This window comes from Oncorhynchus masou, chromosome 9 (genome assembly GCF_036934945.1).
Source record: "Oncorhynchus masou masou isolate Uvic2021 chromosome 9, UVic_Omas_1.1, whole genome shotgun sequence".
Taxonomy (NCBI): Eukaryota; Metazoa; Chordata; class Actinopteri; order Salmoniformes; family Salmonidae; genus Oncorhynchus; species Oncorhynchus masou.
The window spans coordinates 26303256-26324853 of record NC_088220.1 but is presented as its reverse complement, the minus strand read 5'-3'; the positions used below and the strand labels follow the sequence as shown (position 1 = coordinate 26324853).

The 21598-nt window shown below is 42.7% G+C and overlaps 1 protein-coding gene across 1 annotated transcript in view; it reads left to right on the top strand.

The window, feature by feature from the left end:
- Positions 1-19207, top strand: part of LOC135545734 (cell surface glycoprotein 1-like) — a 40184-nt gene extending 20977 nt beyond the window's left edge. Inside the window, exons 3-10 of the mRNA XM_064973558.1 lie at positions 1205-1302; positions 1952-3877; positions 7712-7839; positions 10494-10570; positions 11081-11164; positions 12359-12792; positions 17529-18133; positions 18339-19207. Coding sequence (XP_064829630.1) covers positions 1205-1302; positions 1952-2498 — 645 coding nt within the window. The 3' untranslated portion in view covers positions 2499-3877; positions 7712-7839; positions 10494-10570; ... (2 more) ...; positions 17529-18133; positions 18339-19207. The remainder of the gene's footprint in view (positions 1-1204; positions 1303-1951; positions 3878-7711; positions 7840-10493; positions 10571-11080; positions 11165-12358; positions 12793-17528; positions 18134-18338) is intronic.
- Positions 19208-21598: the final 2391 nt, after the last annotated feature.

Sequence of the window (21598 nt, the reverse complement as noted above, 5' to 3'; positions counted from 1 at the left end):
ACGGCAGAATCTGTGAAGTGCCAGTCAAAGTAATGAGATCATTGGGGTGGAAATGCCATAGGCGGGTCAAGGGTTAAAGGTCAAAGTGCCTGGCAGAGTTCTATTTTAACAACTGTGCGATTTTCCCTGACACACAGAAGACTGTTGATGCATTGTGGAGCTTGTGCTTCCATATTGAATTACTTACAAGTAGTGGTTTTCCACTCACTGTTGTCAGCAACAAGTGCTCAGACATTCATTTTCTCTTAGCGTAGCTGATCACCATCACTTGAGGTGGTCGTCAAATAATTGCCTGTTGTTTTCATGTAAACCTTTTTACTCATTATTTTAGAATATCTACTTTTCTAAAGCCGTAACCAATGTAATCCAAATGTTGTTTTGGGACATTGATTAAGGCAGAGTTTTTCTGGACGTTTTCTCCATAACAGGCATGAGATTGCTTATGGATTGTCTCACCATTAGAATGGCTTTACAGTCCCCTCTCTGTCCTGACAGAAAACAGCCCAGTCATCCTGACTCATAGTCCCCAGACAGAATTTGACAACTACATAAACTACTGAAAATTGCCCAAATAAATCATATAGTCTAGAGTTTATGGAACAATGTAAAACCATGTAATTACACCGTACCTGCTAATTTAGCACCACTGAACGTAAAATGTGACACCTTTTGGTTAGTGTATGTTTTTGAATAGATAAATATAATCTTTCTTGAAACAGTAGACAGTGATACATTATCAAACTCTTTTGCACAAAACATAGAGGGGCGGAAACCCACTTGTCTTCTGCTAGTGAGTGCTGGCCCCTATACAGGGTGTTGCTGTCAGCTGCAGGACCACCAGGAAGTGACAGCTGACAACAGTACAATACTCATTGAATCTCAAAGGTTTGTGTTATGAAGGTTCCTTTTAAACGGATTGTCTCGAGGATTTGTCGATGAAACAGTGGCTGCAAGGAGGAAAGGAAGGAAAGAGGAAGTCTTCAGAAGGTAGTGCTATAGACAACAAAAGAAAATTAGACAGTGCCCTAGGAAAGTGTTTGTAAATGCAGTGTCAAGTCATACAGAGCAACGTCACATTGCTTTTAGACCTTGGTAACAAGGAAACGATTTGATTTTGAACAACTCATCAATCAAATGGACCAAACTGTATAAGGAAACCAGTCTTTGAGCTTGGGTTAACCTTAATTTAATCTTCTGTTGCAAGTGCATGTCAGAGGACCGTTGGCCTATTGAAACTCTCCCTCCTGGACTATGTTTCTCTGAGCTGGTTCTGGGAAGTTCGGTTACGACAGGATCCTCAAGGTGGGTCCAGCGCTGAAACTGAAACTGTCCAAAATATGTATTTTTAATTGATGGTTTGATTGTTCTTCAGAATAATATCTATGTATTGTGTCTGTGATGAGTGGTTGTGTTCTGTTGTGTTGAGAAGGGTTTTACATATCTCTGTATTGTATCTTTGATGAGTGGTTGTGTTCTGTTGTGTTGAGAAGGGTTTTAGATATCTCTGTATTGTATCTGTGATGAGTGGTTGTGTTCTGTTGATGAGTGGTTGTGTTCTGTTGTGTTGAGAAGGGTTTTAGATATCTCTGTATTGTATCTTTGATGAGTGGTTGTGTTCTGTTGTGTTGAGAAGGGTTTTAGATATCTCTGTATTGTATCTGTGATGAGTGGTTGTGTTCTGTTGTGTTGAGAAGGGTTTTAGATATCTCTGTATTGTATCTGTGATGAGTGGTTGTGTTCTGTTGTGTTGAGAAGGGTTTTAGATATCTCTGTATGAGTGGTTGTGTTCTGTGATGATAGTGGTTGTGTTCTGTTGTGTTGAGAAGGGTTTTAGATATCTCTGTATTGTGTCTGTGATGAGTGGTTGTGTTCTGTTGTGTTGAGAAGGGTTTTTAGATATATCTGTATTGTGTCTGTGATGACTGGTTGTGTTCTGTTGTGTCTGGTACAGTAATGGTGCAGGGCCCCCTCATGCAGTTCCAGCAGGACATTTATGGGATCAAAGAGAGAGAACACAGCAGGAAAATCCCTCTCTCTGTGACGACTCCACCATCCTGAGTGAGTCTGAACACACCTCTTCAAACTGTCCTGCAGACGAGGATAGTCACCCCCCCAGTGCTGAACACACCTCTTCAAACTGTCCTGCAGACGAGGATAGTCACCCCCCCAGCACTGAACACAACTCTTCAAACTGTCCTGCAGATGAGGATAGTCACCCCCCCAGTGCTGAACACACCTCTTCAAACTGTCCTGCAGACGAGGATAGTCACCACCCCAGTGCTGAACACACCTCTTCAAACTGTCCTGCAGACGAGGATAGTCACCCCCCCAGTGCTGAACACACCTCTTCAAACTGTCCTGCAGACGAGGATAGTCACTCCCCCAGTGCTGAACACACCTCTTCAAACTGTCCTGCAGACGAGGATAGTCACCCCCCAGTGCTGAACACACCTCTTCAAACTGTCCTGCAGATGAGGATAGTCACCCCCCAGTGCTGAACACACGTCTTCAAACTGTCCTGCTGACGAGGATAGTCACTCCCCCAGTGCTGAACACACCTCTTCAAACTGTCCTGCAGACGAGGATAGTCACCCCCCAGTGCTGAACACACCTCTTCAAACTGTCCTGCAGACGAGGATAGTCACCCCCCAGTGCTGAACACACCTCTTCAAACTGTCCTGCAGACGAGGATAGTCACTCCCCCAGTGCTGAACACACCTCTTCAAACTGTCCTGCAGACGAGGATAGTCACCCCCCAGTGCTGAACACACCTCTTCAAACTGTCCTGCAGATGAGGATAGTCACCCCCCAGTGCTGAACACACGTCTTCAAACTGTCCTGCTGACGAGGATAGTCACTCCCCCAGTGCTGAACACACTCAGGTCCCACAACTGACTGCTCCTCCATCATTGTGAGGGATGTACTGAAGGACAAGGTCAGAAAGCTGAGGTGTGACAGAGAGCAGGACACCCCCCCATACAAGCCAGCAGAACAGCCCACCTCAGGCCCAGACCACAACCTCAACGGGACAGACAGCACAGGACCCACCAACCCAACAGACCCCACCCCCTCCTACCAGCCCTCCTGTCAGTTCCCCCGATAGCCCTCCTGACAACCCCCCCACATCCACTGAGGACACACAAAAGTCAGAGATTGTGCTCCTCATTGACTCAAATGGCAAATACGTTCAAGAGGGTACACTTTTTCCCTAACACAAACTGGCTAAACTCTGGTGCCCAAACACTAGGCATGCCCTGGAGCTGTCGTCAGAGGGCAGACTAGGGTCCCCCAGCCGCATCATCATTCACACAAGCACAAATGACCTGAGGGCCCAGCAGGAAAGAGTGACAACAGCACTCAGGGGGGGATTTGAAAAACCTTCCACTTTCCCCAACGCACAAGTGGTTATCTCCACCCTGCTACCACGAAAGTACTTTCACCCTGCCACCATACAGCTGGTGAATCCAGGCATTTTGCGAGACTGTGCCTCAAAACCTAATATATATATATATATCTGGCCCACCACTCCACTCTGGACTTGAACAGCCTTTACGACCAGGTCCACCTTTTGCCAGGATCCTGAAGGACGTCACTCTCAACCATAGACCCAGCACCTCACACAGGAGCAACAGAGCAACGGACCCCCCGCCCAGACCAGGGCGACACCCTCCCGAAGGACCTTTACTGAGAGAACCCATGCCAAGAGGACCTACACCCAGACCACAGCATCACCAGCCACACTCCAACCAGCTAAGACCACCCCAAACAAACCCTGGCCAAAATCTTATAGGCCCCCCCATATCAGACCTATGCCTCTTCTGCCCCCCCCCAACCCCCACGATTACACCTGCCCAAGCCCCATCCTGCGACATAAGAGGTATGTATCAGATGATCAAAATGCTCTGCTCACACCTACTGTGATGGTCCAGGCCTAAACCACACAAAATCAACACTAGACACTATGGAACACAAGGTTTTTATTATCTCATCCTGGAATATACAAAGTCTGAGGTCATCTGCCTTTGGCCTAAAGAGCAGGAACCCAGACTTCATCACAGAAATTGAAAATACAGTCATTGTCATCTTACAAGAAACATGGTATAAAGGAGACGGACCCTCTGGTTGCCCTCTATGTTACAGAGAGTTGGTAGTCCCACACACCAATCTACCAGCTGTGAAACAGGGAAGATACTCAAGGGGTATGCTAATTTGGTATAGAGCAGACCTAACTCACTCTATTAAATTAGTCAAAACAGGAACATTTTACATCTGGCTAGAAATGTCCTTTATCCCCCCACTAGAATCCCCATATTTTAACGATGACAGCTTCTCCCTTCTAGGGGGGGAGATTTCCTGTCTCAGGGACATGTACTAGTCTGTGGCGACCTAAATGCCAGAACTGGACAAGAACCCGACAACCTCAGCACACCCAAACACCTACCTGGAGTTGACAGCATTCCCTCCCCCATATGCCCCCCTAGACTTAACTACGACAACATAACCAACAAAAACGGGTCACAACTCCTGCAGCTCTGTCGGATCCAGGGTATGTACATAGTCAATGTTAGGCATCGAGGGGACTCCTATGGGACATAGCTCATCTCTTGGATTGAGTACTGTAGAATACTTTATCATTGACCTCAACCCAGAGTCTCTTAGAGCGTTCACAGTCAGTCCACTGACACCCCTATCAGATCATAGCAAAATCACAGCAAAACAGGCATCAAAGCCAAAGGAACTAAATAAAATTTACTATAATAAAGAAATGCTATAGATATGAAGCAGAAAAGTGTGGAAATCTACCAAAAAACAATTAGGCAACAACAAGTTCAATTCCTTTTAGACAATTTCCTCAAAAAAATGTTGCAATGCAACAGTGAAGGTGTAAACTTGGCAGTAGAAAACCTAAACAGCATATTTGACCTCTCAGCTTCCTTATCAAATCTAAAAATGTCAAGCAGACAACCTAATAAAATGAACAATGACAAATGGCTTGATGAAGAATGCAAAAACCTAAGAAAAAAATTGAGAAACCTATCCAAACAAAAACCTGAGCCTGTGCCTTCACTACGGTGAATCACTAAAACAATATACAGAAATACACTACGGAAAAAGAAGGAACAATATGGCAGAAATCAGCTCAATGTAATTGAAGAATCCATAGAATCTAACCACTTCTGGGAAAATTGGAAAACTCTAAACAAACAAGAACATGAAGAGTTATCTATCCAAAACAGAGATGTATGGTTAAACCACTCTATAACAATGAACAAACAGCAAAAACATATACATTATCAAATACAAATCTTAGAATCCACTACTAAAGAGTACCAGAACCCACTGGATTCTCCAATTACACTGAATGAACTACAGGACAAAATGCAAACCCTCCAACCCAAAAAGGCCTTTGGGGTTGATGGTATACAGACCACAAATTCCAATTGGCTATACTTAAACTCTTTAACATCATCCTAAGCTTTGGCATCTTCTCCAATATTTGGAACCAAGGACTGACCACCCCAATTCAGAAAAGTGGAGACAAATTTGACCCCAACAACTACCATGGGATATGCGTCAACAGCAACCTTTGGAAAATCCTCTGTATTATCATTAACAGCAGACTCATACATTTCCTCAGCGAAAACAACGTACTGAGCAAATGTCACATTGGCTTTTTACCAAATTACCGTACGACAGACCACGTATTCACCCTGCACATTGACAAACAAGCAAACCACAACAAAGGCAAAGTCTTCTCATGCTTTGTTGATGTAAAAAAAAAAATTGACTCAATTTGGCATGAGGGTATTCAATACAAATTTATGGAAAGTGGTGTTGGGGGAAAAACATACAACAGAAAATCCATGTACACCAACAGCAAGTGTGTGGTTAAAATTGGCAAAAAACACCCACATTTCTTTCCAGAAGGCCGGGGGTGAGACAGCGATGCAGTTTAAGCCCCACCCTCTTCAACATATATATCAACAAATTGGTGAGGGCACTAGAATAGTCTGCAGCACCCGGCCTCACCATACTGGAATCTGAAGTCAAATGTCTACTGTTTGCTGATGATCCCCAACCAAGGAGGGCCTCCAGCAGCACCTAGATCTTCTGCACAGATTCTGTCAGACTTGGGCCCTGACAGTAAATCTCAGAAAGACCAAAATAATGGTGTTCCAAAAAAGGTCCAGTCGCCAGGACTACAAATACAAATTCCATCTAGACACCGTAGCGCTAGAGCACACAAAAAACTATACATACCTCCGCCTAAACATCAGCGCCACATGTAACTTCCACACATCTTTGATCGATCTGAGAGACAAGGCAAGAAGGGCCTTATATGCCATCAAAAGGAACATTAAAATTCGACATACCAATTAGGATCTGGCTAAAAATATTTGAACAGTTATAGAACCAATTACCCTTTGTGGTTGTGAGGTCTGGGGTCCGCTCACCAATAAAGAATTCACAAAATGGGACAACCACCAAATTGAGACTGCATGCAGAGTTCTGTAAAAAATATCCTCTGTGTACAACGTAAAACACTAAATAATGCATGCAGAGTAGAATTAGGCCAATACCCACTAATTATCAAAATCCAGAAAAGAGACTTTAAATTGTACAACCACCTAAAAGGAAGCGATTCCCAAACCTTCCATAACAAATACATCACCTACAGAGAGATAAACCTGGAGAAGAGTCCCCTAAGCAAGCTAGTGCTCTGTTCACAAAAAGACCCCACAGAGCCCCAGGACAGCAACACAATTAGACCCAACCAAATCATGAGAAAACAAAAGTATAATTACATTGGAAAGACTTTACAAAAAAACTGAGCAAACTAGAATGCTATTTACTCTCCCTAAACAGAGAGTACATGTGGCAGAATACCTGAAATTTGACTATGTACAGACTCAGTGAGTGTAGCCTTGCTATTGAGAAAGGCCGCCAAAGGCAGACCTGGCTCTGAAGAGAACACAGGCTATATGTACACTACCCACAAAATTAGGTGGAAACTGAGCTGCACTTTTTAACCTCCTGCCAAATGTATGACCATAGAGACACATATTTCCCTCAGATTACACAGACCCACAAAGAATTTGAAAACAAATCCAATTTTGATAAACTCCCATATATTATTGGGTGAAATACTACAGTGTGCAATCATAGCAGGAAGATGTATGATCTGTTTCCACAGGAAAAGGGAAACCATTGTCGAAACAAGTTATATATATATATTTTAATTCATTTTCCTTTTGTACTTTAACTATTTACACATCATTGTAGCACTGTATATGGACTTAATAGGACAATGTCTTTGTGATTGTAATGTTTACTGCTAATTTTGTATTGTTTATTTATTTCACTTGCTTTGGCAATGCAAACATATGTTTCCCATGCCAACAATGCCCCTTAAATTGAAATGTAAATGACAGAGGAGAGAAAGAGAGGGGAGAGAGAGATGGGGAGAGAGAGAGGAGACAGAGAGAGGAGAGAGAGAGGGAGAGAGGAGACAGAGAGAAGGAGAGTGAGGAGAGAGGAGACAGAGATAAGAAAAAAGAGAGAGCGAGAGAAGAGAGAGAGGAGACAGAGAGAAGAGAGAGGAGAGAGAGAGAGAGGAGAAAGAGAGAGAGATGAGAGAGATAACAGTATTACTCCACCAACCATTCACCAAAGACACTCTCACCCCTCCCCTTCCCTCTGTGTCCTGTAGGAGTAAGCATACAGGCTACCTGCACTACACCATAGGCCAGTTGAGGCAGATGGAGAAACAGTTCTACGACACAGACATCCACTTGGAGGTGCTGTCTGAACAGGGGACTACTCACACGTCACCATGAGGTCAGAAACACTTTTTAAACAAATCAACCTGCATTAGATTCATAAATGTCACATTTGTAACTCTGAAGTCATAAAATTGATAATCATGGATTTCAGCCACAGTTGAAGTCGGAGGTTTGCATACGCAAAGCTTGGAGTCATTAAAACTCGTTTTTCAACCACTCCACAAATTTCTTATTAACAAACTACAGTTTTGGCAAGTCAGTTAGGACATCTGACATAAGTAATTTTTTGAACAATTGTTTACAGACAGATTATTTCACTCATAATTCACTGTATCACAATTCCAGTGGGTCAGAAGTTTACATACACTAAGTTGACTGTGCATTTAAACAGCTTGGAAAATTCCAGTAAATTATGTCATGGCTTTAGAAGCTTCTGATAGGATAATTGACATAATTTGAGTCAATTGGAGGTGTACCTGTGGATGTATTTCAAGGCCTACCTTCAAACTCAGTGCCTCTTTGCTTGACATTATGGTAAAATCAAAAGAAATCAGCCAAGACCTCAGCAAAAAAAATGTGGACCTCCACAAGTCTGGTTCATCCTTTGAAGGTACCACGTTCATCTGCACAAACAATAGTACGCAAGTATAAACACCATGGGACCACGCAGCCGTCATACCGCTCAGGAAGGAGACGGGTTCTGTCTCCTAGAGATGGACGTTGTCACGCCCTGGCCATAGAGAGGCTTTTATTCTCTATTTTGGTTAGGCCAGGGTGTGACTAGGGTGGGCATTCTAGTTTCTTTATTTCTATGTTTTCTATTTCTTTGTTTTTTTTGCCGAGTATGGTTCCCAATCAGCTGTTTATCGTTGTTTCTGATTGGGGATCACATATAAGTTGTCATTCTCCTTTTGGTGAATGTGGGATCTTGTTTTTTGTTAGCTCTGTGTAGCCTACAGAACGTGACATTCATTATTCTTATGTTGTTTTGGTTTGGTGTTCTGAGTAAATAAAGAATCATGAACACTTACCATGCTGCACCTTGGTCTCCTTCCGACGACAGACGTTACAGAAGATCCCACCACAAATGGACCAAGCAGCGTGGTCAGGAGGACTAGACATGGGAGGACATCCTGGGCGGCAAAGGATCCTGGACGTGGGAGGAGATCCTGGCCGGAAGGGATCGCCTCCCATGGGAACAGCTGGAAGCAGCAAGGGAGTCACGGCAACGAAGCAAACAAAAATTGGGGGCACACGGTGAGATTGGCGGAGTCAGGTTGTAGACCTGAGCCAACTCCCCGTGCTTACCGTGGGGAGAGAATGACTGGTCAAGCACCGTGTTATCCGGTTCTGCGCAACATGCCTTTGGTGCGTAGCCACAGCCCGGTGCGCTCTGTGCAAGCTCCCCGCAGTGGCCGTGCTAGGGTGGGCATTCAGCCAGGACGGATTGTGCCGAAGAACACCATCCCAATTGTGAAGCACAGGTGTGGCGCAGCATCATGTTATGGGGGTGCTTTGCTGCAGGAGGGACTGGTGCACTTCACAAAATAGATGGCATCATGAGAAAGGAAGATTATGTGGATATATTGAAGCAACATCTCAAGACATCAGCCAGGAAGTTAAAGTTTGGGTCTTACAAATGGACAATGACCCTAAGCATAGCTATTGGAGTGGCCATCACAAAGCCCTGACCTCAATCCCATAGAAAATGTGTGGGCAGAACTGAAAATGCGTGTGAGAGCAAGGAAGCGTACAAACCTGACTCAGTTACACCAGCTCTGTCAGGGGGAATAGTTAACCCAACATATTGTGGGAAGCTTGTGGAAGGCTACCCAAAATGTTTGACCCAAGTTAAACAATTTAAAGGCAATGCTACCAAATACTAACTGAGTGTATGTAAACTTCTGACCCACTCGGGTTATGATGAAAGAAATAAAAGCTGAAATAAATCATTTTCTATACTATTATTCTGACATTTCACATTCTTAAAATAAGGTGGTAATCATAACTGACCTAAAACAAGGAATTTTTACTTGGATTAAATGTCATGAATTGTGAAAAACTGAGTTTAAATGTATTTGGCTAGTGTATATGTAAACTTTAACTGTATGTAGAGCTTTTCAAAAAGTTTCACTAGCTAGAGCTAGGTTACCATACAGTTGGCGACAGATTTTTGAAAATAAAACAATATGCGAATTTCCCAACCAGATATGTGTTTCCATCAAATCGACTTGTTATGGATTAAAGTCTGTGCGTGACAACATGAACAACATAAAACATAAAAATAACTTTTGCACTTAAATTCCTATGAACAGGATAAAAAAATACAAGTTAAATGGGTTTCCAAGTGCATTTTCAACTCTACTTATGATTTGTCACTAAAAATGTTGTGTTATATAGCAAATGTGCCCACTATGGTTTTGCAAGTGTGCCTTAGCCAACAGCTGGCAGATACCGTGCGGGTATAGCCTACATGATGAGATTATTATGGACAAAATAGCGAGATAATTTAGATTTGTCATTACATTTTTTTGCCGACGTGTACTGTAATCTGTGTAAAAGGTTGGATGGAAACCTGGTTATAGTTGACATGATATGTCATGTGTAGAGTGCATGAGGAAGTGATGTGGGGTTTTCTAAATGGCCTGTGATGTTTGTATTTTCTTCCCGGTTAAATTTTAACAACCCCTTGCTGTTACATCATGAAAGAGGATGAGGAGGAGCTGGAGACTCTGCCTATCACCAGCTTCATCGAAGTCTTCCCCTTCAACATTGCCTTAAGACAGGTAAACCATCAGTCTTCTCCTCCCCTGAAGACCACTCTGATATCATCTGGATATTTGCTATCATCAGCATTGCCTCGTTGTAAAGGAACAAAGTACTTTGTTAGTAATTTGAGTAACAAATTAATATTTATTAACACACAATTACTGTACTGTATCAGTGTGCTAAAGCCACACTAAAGCTATCCATGCTATAAGCTTAGCTATCCATGCTAAAAGCTTAGCTATCCATGCTAAAAGCTTAGCTATCCATGCTAAAAACTTAGCTATCCATGCTATAATCTTAGCTATCCATGCCAAAATGTGCACACCTTTGAGTCCCCAGCACCAGGATTGAGAAACACTCTCACACCAACACTAACCTAACCCCGAGGAAAGGGGGATACCTAGTCAGTTCTACAACTGAATGCCTTCAACTGAAATGTGTCTCCCACATTTAACCCAACCCCTCTGAATCAGAGAGGTGAGGGGGGGCTGCCTAAATGTGTGTTTGTGTGTGTGTTTTTGACGCAGGGATAGCAGCCGCTGTCTGAAACTGAAGGGTCAGATGAGATACGTGACTGAGTCGGAGTCCGTCATCTTCCTGGGAGCCCCTGTGTAAGAGACACACACACTGGGCGGCGGGTAGCCTAGCAGTTAGAGTGCTGGGGTAGTAACCAAACAGGTAGCTAGTTCGAATCCCCGAGCCGACGGGGTGAAAAATCTGTTAATGTGCCATTTAGCCTTTGTTAATGGCAGACCCTGGCCGTGACCCCACTCTCTGAGGGTGTCTCAGGAGGAGTTGGGATATAAAAAAAACAATTCCAGTTCACTCATGTATAAATACTATAGGCCACATACTGTATAATCACCCACCTAATTATTATTACACACATCAAAAATCTAATCATATTGAGTTACTTCCATGCATTTATTCCAATATCTTGTTGGTTACCAATATCATTGTTGGTTACCCCTTTTCTCTTGAATAGCGTTAGTTAATCATAATCAGAATTTTTATACAACACCAATTATCTCTTCAAACTTGGCAGCGCTTCAAAATTAGTACCTCAACATAGCACACTGTAACGTTGTACACTGAGAGTCGGGAAGAAAGTTCAGGGAGTGAATACTTGATAAATATATGACCAAGACAATACACACAAACAGCGCACCGACATGAAACAGTGACGACTGGGGAAGACACCAGAGGGAGGGACTTATAAAGGGCAGGTAATCAAGGAGGTGATGGACTCCAGGTGAGTGTCATTATGTGTGTACCGATGGTGACAGGTGTGCGCCCTAACGAGCAGCCTGGTGACCTCGAGGCCGGAGAGGGAGCACACATCATTTACTATGCACATCATTAGCTGCCAATGAGGTTTTAATCAGGCAGTCTGGTTCTTTTACAGCTAATTGGCCAGTGATTGTTCTTCTCTGGAGTACATTCACAGGTGGCCGGTGGCACCTTAATTGGGGTGGATGGGCTCATAGTAATGTCTGAAACGGAATCAATGGAAGGGTATCGAACACATCAAACACATGGCTTCAGTGTGTTTGATACCATTCCATTTACTCCTTTCCAGACATTGTTATGAGCCGTCCTCCCCTCAGCAGCCTCCTGTGACATTACAAGATACAACATTACTTAATCAAGTTACCTTAATACACCCACACTCAATCAATCACATGTATTTTATAAAGCCCTTTTAACATCACAAAGTGTTTTTACAGATTCCCAGCCTAAAACTCCACAGAGCAATGCAGATGCACAATCCTTTACACTGGTTTTTCCTCTCTCTCTGTTTACAGGTGTTCATTTCTGCATACCGGTAATAACATAGGCATGTTCATGTTTATCTCTAGACAGTGTTAGCTCACTGAACTAAAGGTAATAGTTCTGGGATCTGTGTGTGTACTTCTACAGAATGGAGAGTCCGAGTGCCATGTTTAAAACCGGTCTCTATATCAACGACCTGAGTATGCATGAGTCCAGTAGAGCCCTGGTACTGGCACAATAAAGGGAATAGGGTGCGACCAACTGTATGTCTATGGTCAGATTGACTCAGTGCTGTTACTACTCTCTGTCGCCCCCTGTGGTGATTGGAGGAACAGAAGAAGTGGAGGACAGTATGAAGATGCTGGACTTGGCAACGAAGAAGACAGAGGATCTGCTATACGGGATGATCCCCAAACCCGTGGCCAAGAGACTGCGCAAGGAAGAGCCTGCTGTCAACACCTGTGAGGTCAGGACTACGTGTGCGCGCGTGTGTGTGTGTAATAGGTTAAACCTTTGCTCTCCTCCTAGTTTGAGACCATAGGTGATGCATGCATGGTGGTGGCAGGGGCTCCAGAGAAGACCACGCCCACAACATCTGTGACATGGTGGCGGCTGGGTTATTGGGTCATAAAAAGCCATGCTACAGTCTCCATGGCGACACAGTCCACACTGCATCAGAGAGAGAGAGATTCTGTTTATGGCCATCTCACTTACAACACAGCTGGAGGACGAAGGCCATCATAACTGAAATTATTTCCAAATCACTGCCATCAAAACATTATTATATTCTGTAATCAGATGTTTTTGTAACATGATACTCCATGCCGTTGAACCAATTTGTTGCAAAGGTTTCTGTGAGAATCTGAGAACGAGAGAACAAATATATCATTGTGTGAACTATTTTAATTAACATCACCCTAAACTGTCATTCACAAGCGCTAGCTTGGAGTTGGGGCTTTAACTGTCATCACTGGTCTGTCTATGAGTCTGTGCATTAAATGAAGTGCTAAAGTCAATGACTGCTAAAGGTTTGTGAGTCAGCTCGCCGATCATCAGGTGGCAGCAGTGACTCACCTTCTCACCAAAGGCTCTCTGACCACCTGCTCTCTGCAACTTTAATGATCAACATCCCAGCTGTCCATTTAAACAACACTTCTTATCACTTACTCACACAGCGTGTTTGTGTGTGTGTCTGTGGGTTTCTCAAAATGAATACTACTGTGCTCCGAGCACTGGAGGGTCGGAGTATGTGTCCAAATTGAAGTTTGCGAAATGGAGCACGGAGGGCACTACCCAATGCATCTATGCTTCAACTGAAAGTATGCAAAGAAATGATGCAACCACATTACGCAAAATTTCTTGAAATCAATTGTGGCCATTATTTAAGCTGAAGTCTACTCCAATTTGGGGAGGTGTGGTAGGCTTAGGGGAACATAATAAAGGAAAATGTATAATTTCCAATTTCCCATATATTTGTGTAAATGTATACACTACCGTTCAAAAGTTTGGGGTCACATAGAAATGTCCTTGTTATTGAAAGAAAATCATTTTTTTGTCCATTAAAATAACATCAAATTCATCAGAAATACTGTGTAGACATTGTTCATGTTGTAAATGACTATTGTAGCTGGAAGCGGCAGATTTTTAATGGAATATCTACATAGGTGTACAGAGGCCCATTATCAGCAACCATCACTTCTGTGTTCCAGTGGCACGTTGTGTTAGCTAATCCAAGTTGATCATTTTAAAAGGCTAATTGATCATTAGAAAACCCTTCTGCAATTATGTTAGTACAGCTGAAAACAGTTTAGCTGATTAAAGAATCAATAAAACTGGCCTTATTTAGACTTGTTGATTATCTGGAGCTTCAGCATTTGTGGGTTCGATTACAAGGCTCAAAATGGCTAGAAACAAAGCACTTTCTTCTGAAACTCGTCAGTCTATTCTTGTTCTGAGAAATGAAGGCTGTCTATATATACACAGTTGAAGTCAGAAGTTTACATACACCATTGCCAAATACATTTAAACTCAGTTTTTCATCATTCCTGGCATTTAATCCCAGTAAAAATCACCACTTTATTTTAAGAATGTGAAATGTCAGAATAATACTAGAGAGAATGATTTATTTCAGCTTTTATTTATTTCTTCACATTCCCAGTGGGTCAGAAGTTTACATACACTCAATTAGTATTTGGTAGCATTGCCTTTAAATTGTTTAACTTGGGTCAAACGTTCCGGGTAGCCTTCCACAAGCTTTCCACAATAAATTGGATGAATTTAGGTTTGTATGCCTCCTTGCTCGCATACACTTTTTCAGTTCTGCCCACACATCTTCTATGGGATTGAGGTCCGGGCTTTGTGATGGCCACTCCAATACCTTGACTTTGTTGTCCTTAAGCCATTTTGACACAACTTTGGAAGTATGCTTGTGGTCATTGTCCATTTGGAAGACCAATTTGCGACCAAGCTTTAACTTCCTTACTGATGTCTTGAGATGTTTCTTCAATATCTACACATAATTTTCCTTTCTCATGATGCAATCTATTTTGTGAAGTGCACCAGTCCCTCCTGCAGCAAAGCACCCCCACAACATGATGCTGCCACCCCCGTGCTTCATGGTTTTGATTGTGTTCTTCAGCTTGCAAGCCTACCCCTTTTTCCTCCAAACATAACGATGGTCATTATGGCCAAACAGCTCTATTTTTTATCAGACCAGGGGACGTTTCTCCAAAAAGTACAATCTTTGTCGCCATGTGCTGTTGCAATCCGTAGTCTGGCCTTTTTATGGCGATTTTGGAGCAGTGGCTTCTTCCTTGTTGAGCGGCCTTTCAGGTTATGTCGATATAGAACCCGTTTTACTGTGGATATAAATACTTTTGTACCTGTTTCGACCAGCATCTTCACAAGGTCCTTTGCTGTTGTTCTGGGATTGATTTGCACTTTTCGCACCAAAGTACGTTCACCTCTAGGAGACAGAACGCGACTCCTTCCTGAGCAGTATGACGCCTGCGTGGTCCCATGGTGTTTATACTTGTGTACTATTGTTTGTACAGATGAACATGGTACCTTCAGGCGTTTTAAAAATTTAGAGGACCAGACTTGTGGAGGTCTACAAATTGTTTTTCTGAGATCTTGGTTGATTTCTTGTGCTTTGGCAAAGTGGGTTGGGTTGTATCCTGCCTGTTTGGCTTCTAAATCCATGACATAGTTTTCTGGAATTTTCCAAGCTGTTTAAAGGCACTGTCAACTTAGTGTATGTAAACTTCTGACCCGTAGGAATTGTGAGACAGTGAATTATAAGTGATATAATCTGTCTGTAAACAATTGTTGGAAATATTACTTGTCATGCACAGTCCTTGCCAAAACTGTAGTTTGTTAACTGTAGTTTGAAATTTCTCAGTCTAAAAAGTAGTAGCTTGTGTCTGCAACAGCTGCAACTATTGGTGCTTCCCCTCGGGTTTGTGCTGGGGGGGGCTTACACCGAGCCTTGTCTCAGGGTAGTAGGTTGGTGGTTGAAGACCTAGTGTTGAGAGGCTGTGGTCCTGTTTGGCCCTGTGCGGGGGTATCGTCGGACGGGGCCACAGTTTCTCCCGAACCCTTCTATCTCAGTCTCCAGTAATAGCTTGTGTCTGCAATAGCTGCAATAGCTTGCGTCTGGGGGCTTGGGTCAGTTTGTTATATCTGGACTATTTCTCCTCTTATCCGGTGTCCTGTGTGAATTTAAGTTGTCTCCCTCTAATTCTCTCTTTGTCTTTCTCTTCTCTCTCTCTCTTGGAGGACCTGAGCCCTAGGACCATGCCTCAGGACAACCTGGCCTGATGAGTCCTTGCAGTCCCCAGTCCACCTGGTCATGCTGCTGCTCCAGTTTACTACTGCCTGTGGCAGAACAGTTGCTACATTGTCAGAACAGTTGCTACCTTGTCCCAGACCTGCTGTTTTGGACTCTCTCTCTACCTCTCTATGAAAAGCCAACTGACATTTATTCCTGAGGTGCTGACCTGTTGCACCATCTATAACCACTGTGATTATTATTATCTGACACTGCTGGTCATCTTTGAACGTTTGAACAATAATCTCCAACCGGCACAGACAGAAGAGGTCTGGCCACCCCTCAGAGCCTGGTTCCTCTCTAGGTTTCTAATCTCCACCCGGCACAGCCAGAAGAGGACTGGCCACCCCTCAGAGCCTGGTTCCTCTCTAGGTTTCTAATCTCCACAAGGTACAGACAGAAGAGGTCTGGCCACCCCTCAGAGCCTGGTTCCTCTCTAGGTTTCTAATCTCCACCCAGCACAGCCAGAAGAGGACTGGCCACCCCTCAGAGCCTGGTTCCTCTCCACCGGCTACAGCCAGAAGAGGTCTGGCCACCCCTCAGAGCCTGGTTCCTCTCCACCGGCTACAGCCAGAAGAGGTCTGGCCACCCCTCAGAGCCTGGTTCCTCTCCACCGGCTACAGCCAGAAGAGGACTGGCCACCCCTCAGAGCCTGGTTCCTCTCCACCGGCTACAGCCAGAAGAGGTCTGGCCACCACACCCTCCCATCTTCCTCTGAAGACCATCCAGTTTTTCTATTTGCCATATATTTTTAACTGTGCTTTCTCAATATTTCAATATATGATCTTGATACGTTAATAAATACATGTTGTGTTAATTTTGGCATGTTTACATACCTATGTACCGTAGATCGCAAACCCATTACAAGTCAATAGGGCTTACTGGCTTGTACTAGCCACAAATAATTGTTAGCTAGCTTCCCATGGAGAATTGACATGATCTTGCATAAAATTCATTTTAAGTCATTTTTTGCCTGTTTAACTAGATGGCTATCTAGATTATAACAATTCAGATATCGAGCTGATAATTCTGAAGTCAAACTTTTGCTTTGTGTATGTCTTGGAAGAAGGTTTAGTGAATGGAGAGATGCAGCATGAGGTAATACAGCAGGGGGAGTGCGAGTGCTTCTCAAAGGTATTGTTTTATACATTCTCCACCCTATTGTCCTCCCAAGAGCGTACTCAAGAGAACGTGGTTGGAGAACACACTCGGATCATGAGAGTGTGGAGCACAGGAGTACTCATATTGAGAAATACCCCTGTGTGTTTTTACGCGTGCTTCTGCATCCTGTGTGTATATGAGTTGTGCCTGTATTTGTGTGATTTGTCATCCTCTTTCTTAATTGAAATTTTAACTGAAATCCCTCCCCCCAGGGTTGTAGAGATTGAGACATACTGGCTGAACAGGAAGAGGGATAAGGATGGGGAGCCCAGGCTGCCTGTCCCCAGTTTGAGACCCAATCAATAAACCACCAGCAAGCCAATCAGTAAACAACATTAACCGTGCTCTAAGGAAAGAGTTGCCCACAGCACATCTGATTGGCTGGCTTGAGGGTAGATATGGTTTGATCTGGTTGAAAAAAGGAACAGTTATGTTGTGAACAATTCAAATGAAACATGGTCTCCTTCACCACCAGCAGTTACCATACCCGGTCTGCTAGGTTGTTGCTACTTAAATCCCCAGGACATTCACAATATTAGGCAAGACTGCCTTCTCTTCTTGTGCACCAGACGCATGGAACAGTCTACAATCCATGCTTCATCTAGATATGTTTGTGCCACTGAATGAATTTAAAATATTGACGGGAGACTCTGTTACAGAGGAGTGTAAATGCTTTTTTTTAGGCTGGATCATGTTGTTGTATTGTATTGTTGTATGTTTTAATTCTGTAATGTATTGATTGTTGCTGCCTTCTTGGCCAGGTCTCCCTTGAAAAATAGACTCTTGGTCTCAATGGGCTTTTTCTGGTTAAATAAAGGTAAAATAAAAAAATGACAACTGCTCATTACAGATAGTCAATATAATAGTATTTCCATTCTCAGCCTATATTACAAATCTTATGGAATGAGCTTTATGCCTTGACTGCTCATGACTGCTTAGCTTAACTGTTAGCTCAATGTCTTGCTAAACCTTGAGGATCTTTCTTTTCATAACATCAATCTATCCCTCTCTCCTTGCTCCAGGTGTCACGGTCAGTGGCAAGGGAAGACGAGGATGATGTGAAGTCCTTCCGTTCCCACCGTATCATGACAGAGATCTGGAGGAATGATGGGCTGAGGAGATGTCTGTGAGCAAGATGAGAAGGAGGTCACTACTGCATTATTACCTAAAGAATTCACTTGTACTTAAGGATGGAGTTCAGGTTTTACTCTGACACCTTTCATCGCCATGTTTTGTTATTTTCTTCTCTTTCTCACCTATATCCTCTCACTCCCCTCTCTCCTTCTGTCCTTCTTCCACTTGCCCTTTCTTTCTCTCCCCCTCTCTTTTCTCCCTTTCCCCTAGTCTCACAATAAGGCTTCTCTCCACCATAACAACGGTCGACAGGACAGTCACATTGAGCTGGACTCTCCAGAGTTTGACGTGCATGACTCCATCATGGCTTCTCCAGAAGGCTCGGTTCCTACTGCTCAGAGAAGAGCGCCATGTGCTCCATGTCCTGAAACCTTGGTCACCATGGCAATATAGGCCTAATGAGTGGCCTCGAGCCACTTAGCGCAAAGGCTGAAACTGTGGCTGATAAGGATGATAGTTAAACTGGAATAACTTTTTTAAAATGCTTGTGTATATTTGTTTCAAAATGCTGAAGGCTTTGACATTGTTTTATTGCAGAGCAATTTTGTGTATGATTGGAGTATGAATCTATGATTTGTGCATGAATTTATGTATGATTAAAGTTGTCCAGGCCAGTGGCGACCTGTCATTCAAGGCAGATGGGGGCAGTTTTTTGTTGTTGCCTGTTTTTTTTGGCATTCATACGTGTCACATATCAGTTTGCAAACAATGTCAAAATAAGTAAATAATTGGGTTAATAAAGCCACGTACAAACATGGTCTCTTTTTTGTTTTCTTGAGTAAGGCAGCTCCAAAATGCAGGTGTTTAAGTCAAACTCAGTGCTTTCTGTGGTGGCGGGGCAACCATCAGAAAATACGGAGCATAGGGATTGGCTCAGCATTCTGTCACTCTTGGGGACACTATGTCACTGCAAAATCTACAGGGAGAGCTTGGAAATTCAAACCCCTTGGGTGCTGCCATAGAGTTGCATAAGAAGTGCCCGTCCAAGAAGGTTCAAGGTCATTGGCCACAGATAAATTTATGTCAAATCACGTTATATCTACTGTAGCTTTGATTGGACTGACCCTGTCAATATCATACTTTCAAAATCTTAGCTAGCAAGCTAGCAGTCATCATCATGAATCAAGTCAACAATCTACTGGCAAATCCTTTCCAATCCTTGTCATATGAAGAGAAATTATGAAGGAAAATTATAGATAAAACGTATTGGTGTTCATCGGCCATTGGACATAAACATTACACAAGTTGGAAATCTCAAATTCAACGATGAGTTGTTTGGAAGGAATCAGTGTCTAACTGCAGTGGTGTAAAGTACTTAAATAAAAATACTTTAAAGTACTACTTATGTAGTTTTTAGGGGTATCTGTACTTTACTATTTATATTTTTTGCCTACTTTTACTTTTACTTCACTACATTCCTTAAGAAAATATTATACTTTTTACTCCATACATTTTCCTTGACACCCAAATGTACTTGTTACATGTTGAATGCTTTGCAGGACAGGAAAATAGTCCAATTCACGCACTTATCAACCAAACATCCCTGGTCATCCCTACTGCCTCTGGCGGACTCACTAAACACACACGCTTCATTTGTAAATTATGTCTGAGTGTTGGAAAAAATCAACAACAAGAAAACGGTGCCATCTGGTTTGTTTAATATAAGGAATTTGAAATGATTTATACTTTTACTTTTGATACTTGAGTATATTTTAAACCAAATACTTTTAGACTTTTACTCAAGTAGAATTTAACTGGGTTATTTTCTATTAAGGTATTATACTTATACTTTTTACTCAAGTATGACAGTTGGTTACTTCTTCCACCATTGGCTAACTGGAATCATTGCATAGTAATAACTTATCTGCTATTCAGTGGAGTGGATGTGTGGTCCAAGTCTGGGTTTAAGTCTATTTTCAAAGCTTAAAAGAATAAACATTCAACATTGGCCATGCTGTCCATCCAGCATGACTTCTGCCGCTTTCAAAACAACTGGAAACTCGGAACTGGGAAATCTCAGACTTCAGTGAGTTCAAGACAACTGTGAACTCTGAAGAAAAACGAGGTCCGACTGGGAAAATATGTTTTGAACGGTCATTCAACTTGGAATTCCAAGTCGGGAACTCAGGCCTCTTTTTAGAGCTCCAACCTGAAGATCACTAACATCATGATTCGACCTTGTTCCCAGTTTTCTTGAAAGCACCATAAATCCAGAGAACTCCAGACTTTGACAACAAAGTTTGATGACAAAATTTGCCCACGAAGGCCTGCCGCGCCACCTTCATGTTCAAGTGAGCACAACACAATAAGGTGAGTCCAAAAATGTATTGTATGCTGCTGCATAAATTATGTAATATGTCAGGGAGATATGTATACTGTAGCTAAGAAAGCATTACTAAGTGTTTATTGTGTAGTAAGCATTTTGTAGACCATGTGCCACACCCTAACAATGTGGTCCCTTTTCCCCTCATAATTTAGCTAACTGTTCTGACTCGGTGGTGCACATGTGGACTGTAGCCTGAGAATGTACAGTTGAAGTTTACATACACCTTAACCAAATACAGTTAAACTCAATTTTTCACAATTCCTGACATTTAATCATAATAAAAATTCCCTGTTTTAGGTCAGTTAGGATCACCACTTTATTTTAAGAATGTGAAATGTCGGAATAATAGTAGAGAGAATGATTTATTTCAGCTTTTATTTCCTTCATCACGTTCCCAGTGGGTCAGACGTTTACATTACAGTCAATTAGTATTTGGCAGCATTGCCTTTAAATTGTTTAACTTGGGTCAAACGTTTCGGGGAGCCTTCCACAAGCTTCCCACAATAAGTTGGGTGAATTTTGGCCCATTCCTCCTGACATAGCTGGTGTAACCGAGTCAGATTTGTGGGCCTCCTTGCTCGCACGCATTTTCAGTTCTGCCCACAGATTTTCTACAGGTTTGAGGTCTGGGCTTTGTGATGGCCACTCCAATACCTTGACTTTGTTGTCCTTAAGCCATTTTGACACAACTTATTCTGTGCTTGTGGTCATTGTCCATTTAGAAGACCCATTTGCAACCAAGCTTTAACTTCCTGACTGATGTCTTGAGATGTTGCTTCAACATACAGTATACACATACTTTTTTCCTTCCTCATGAAGCCA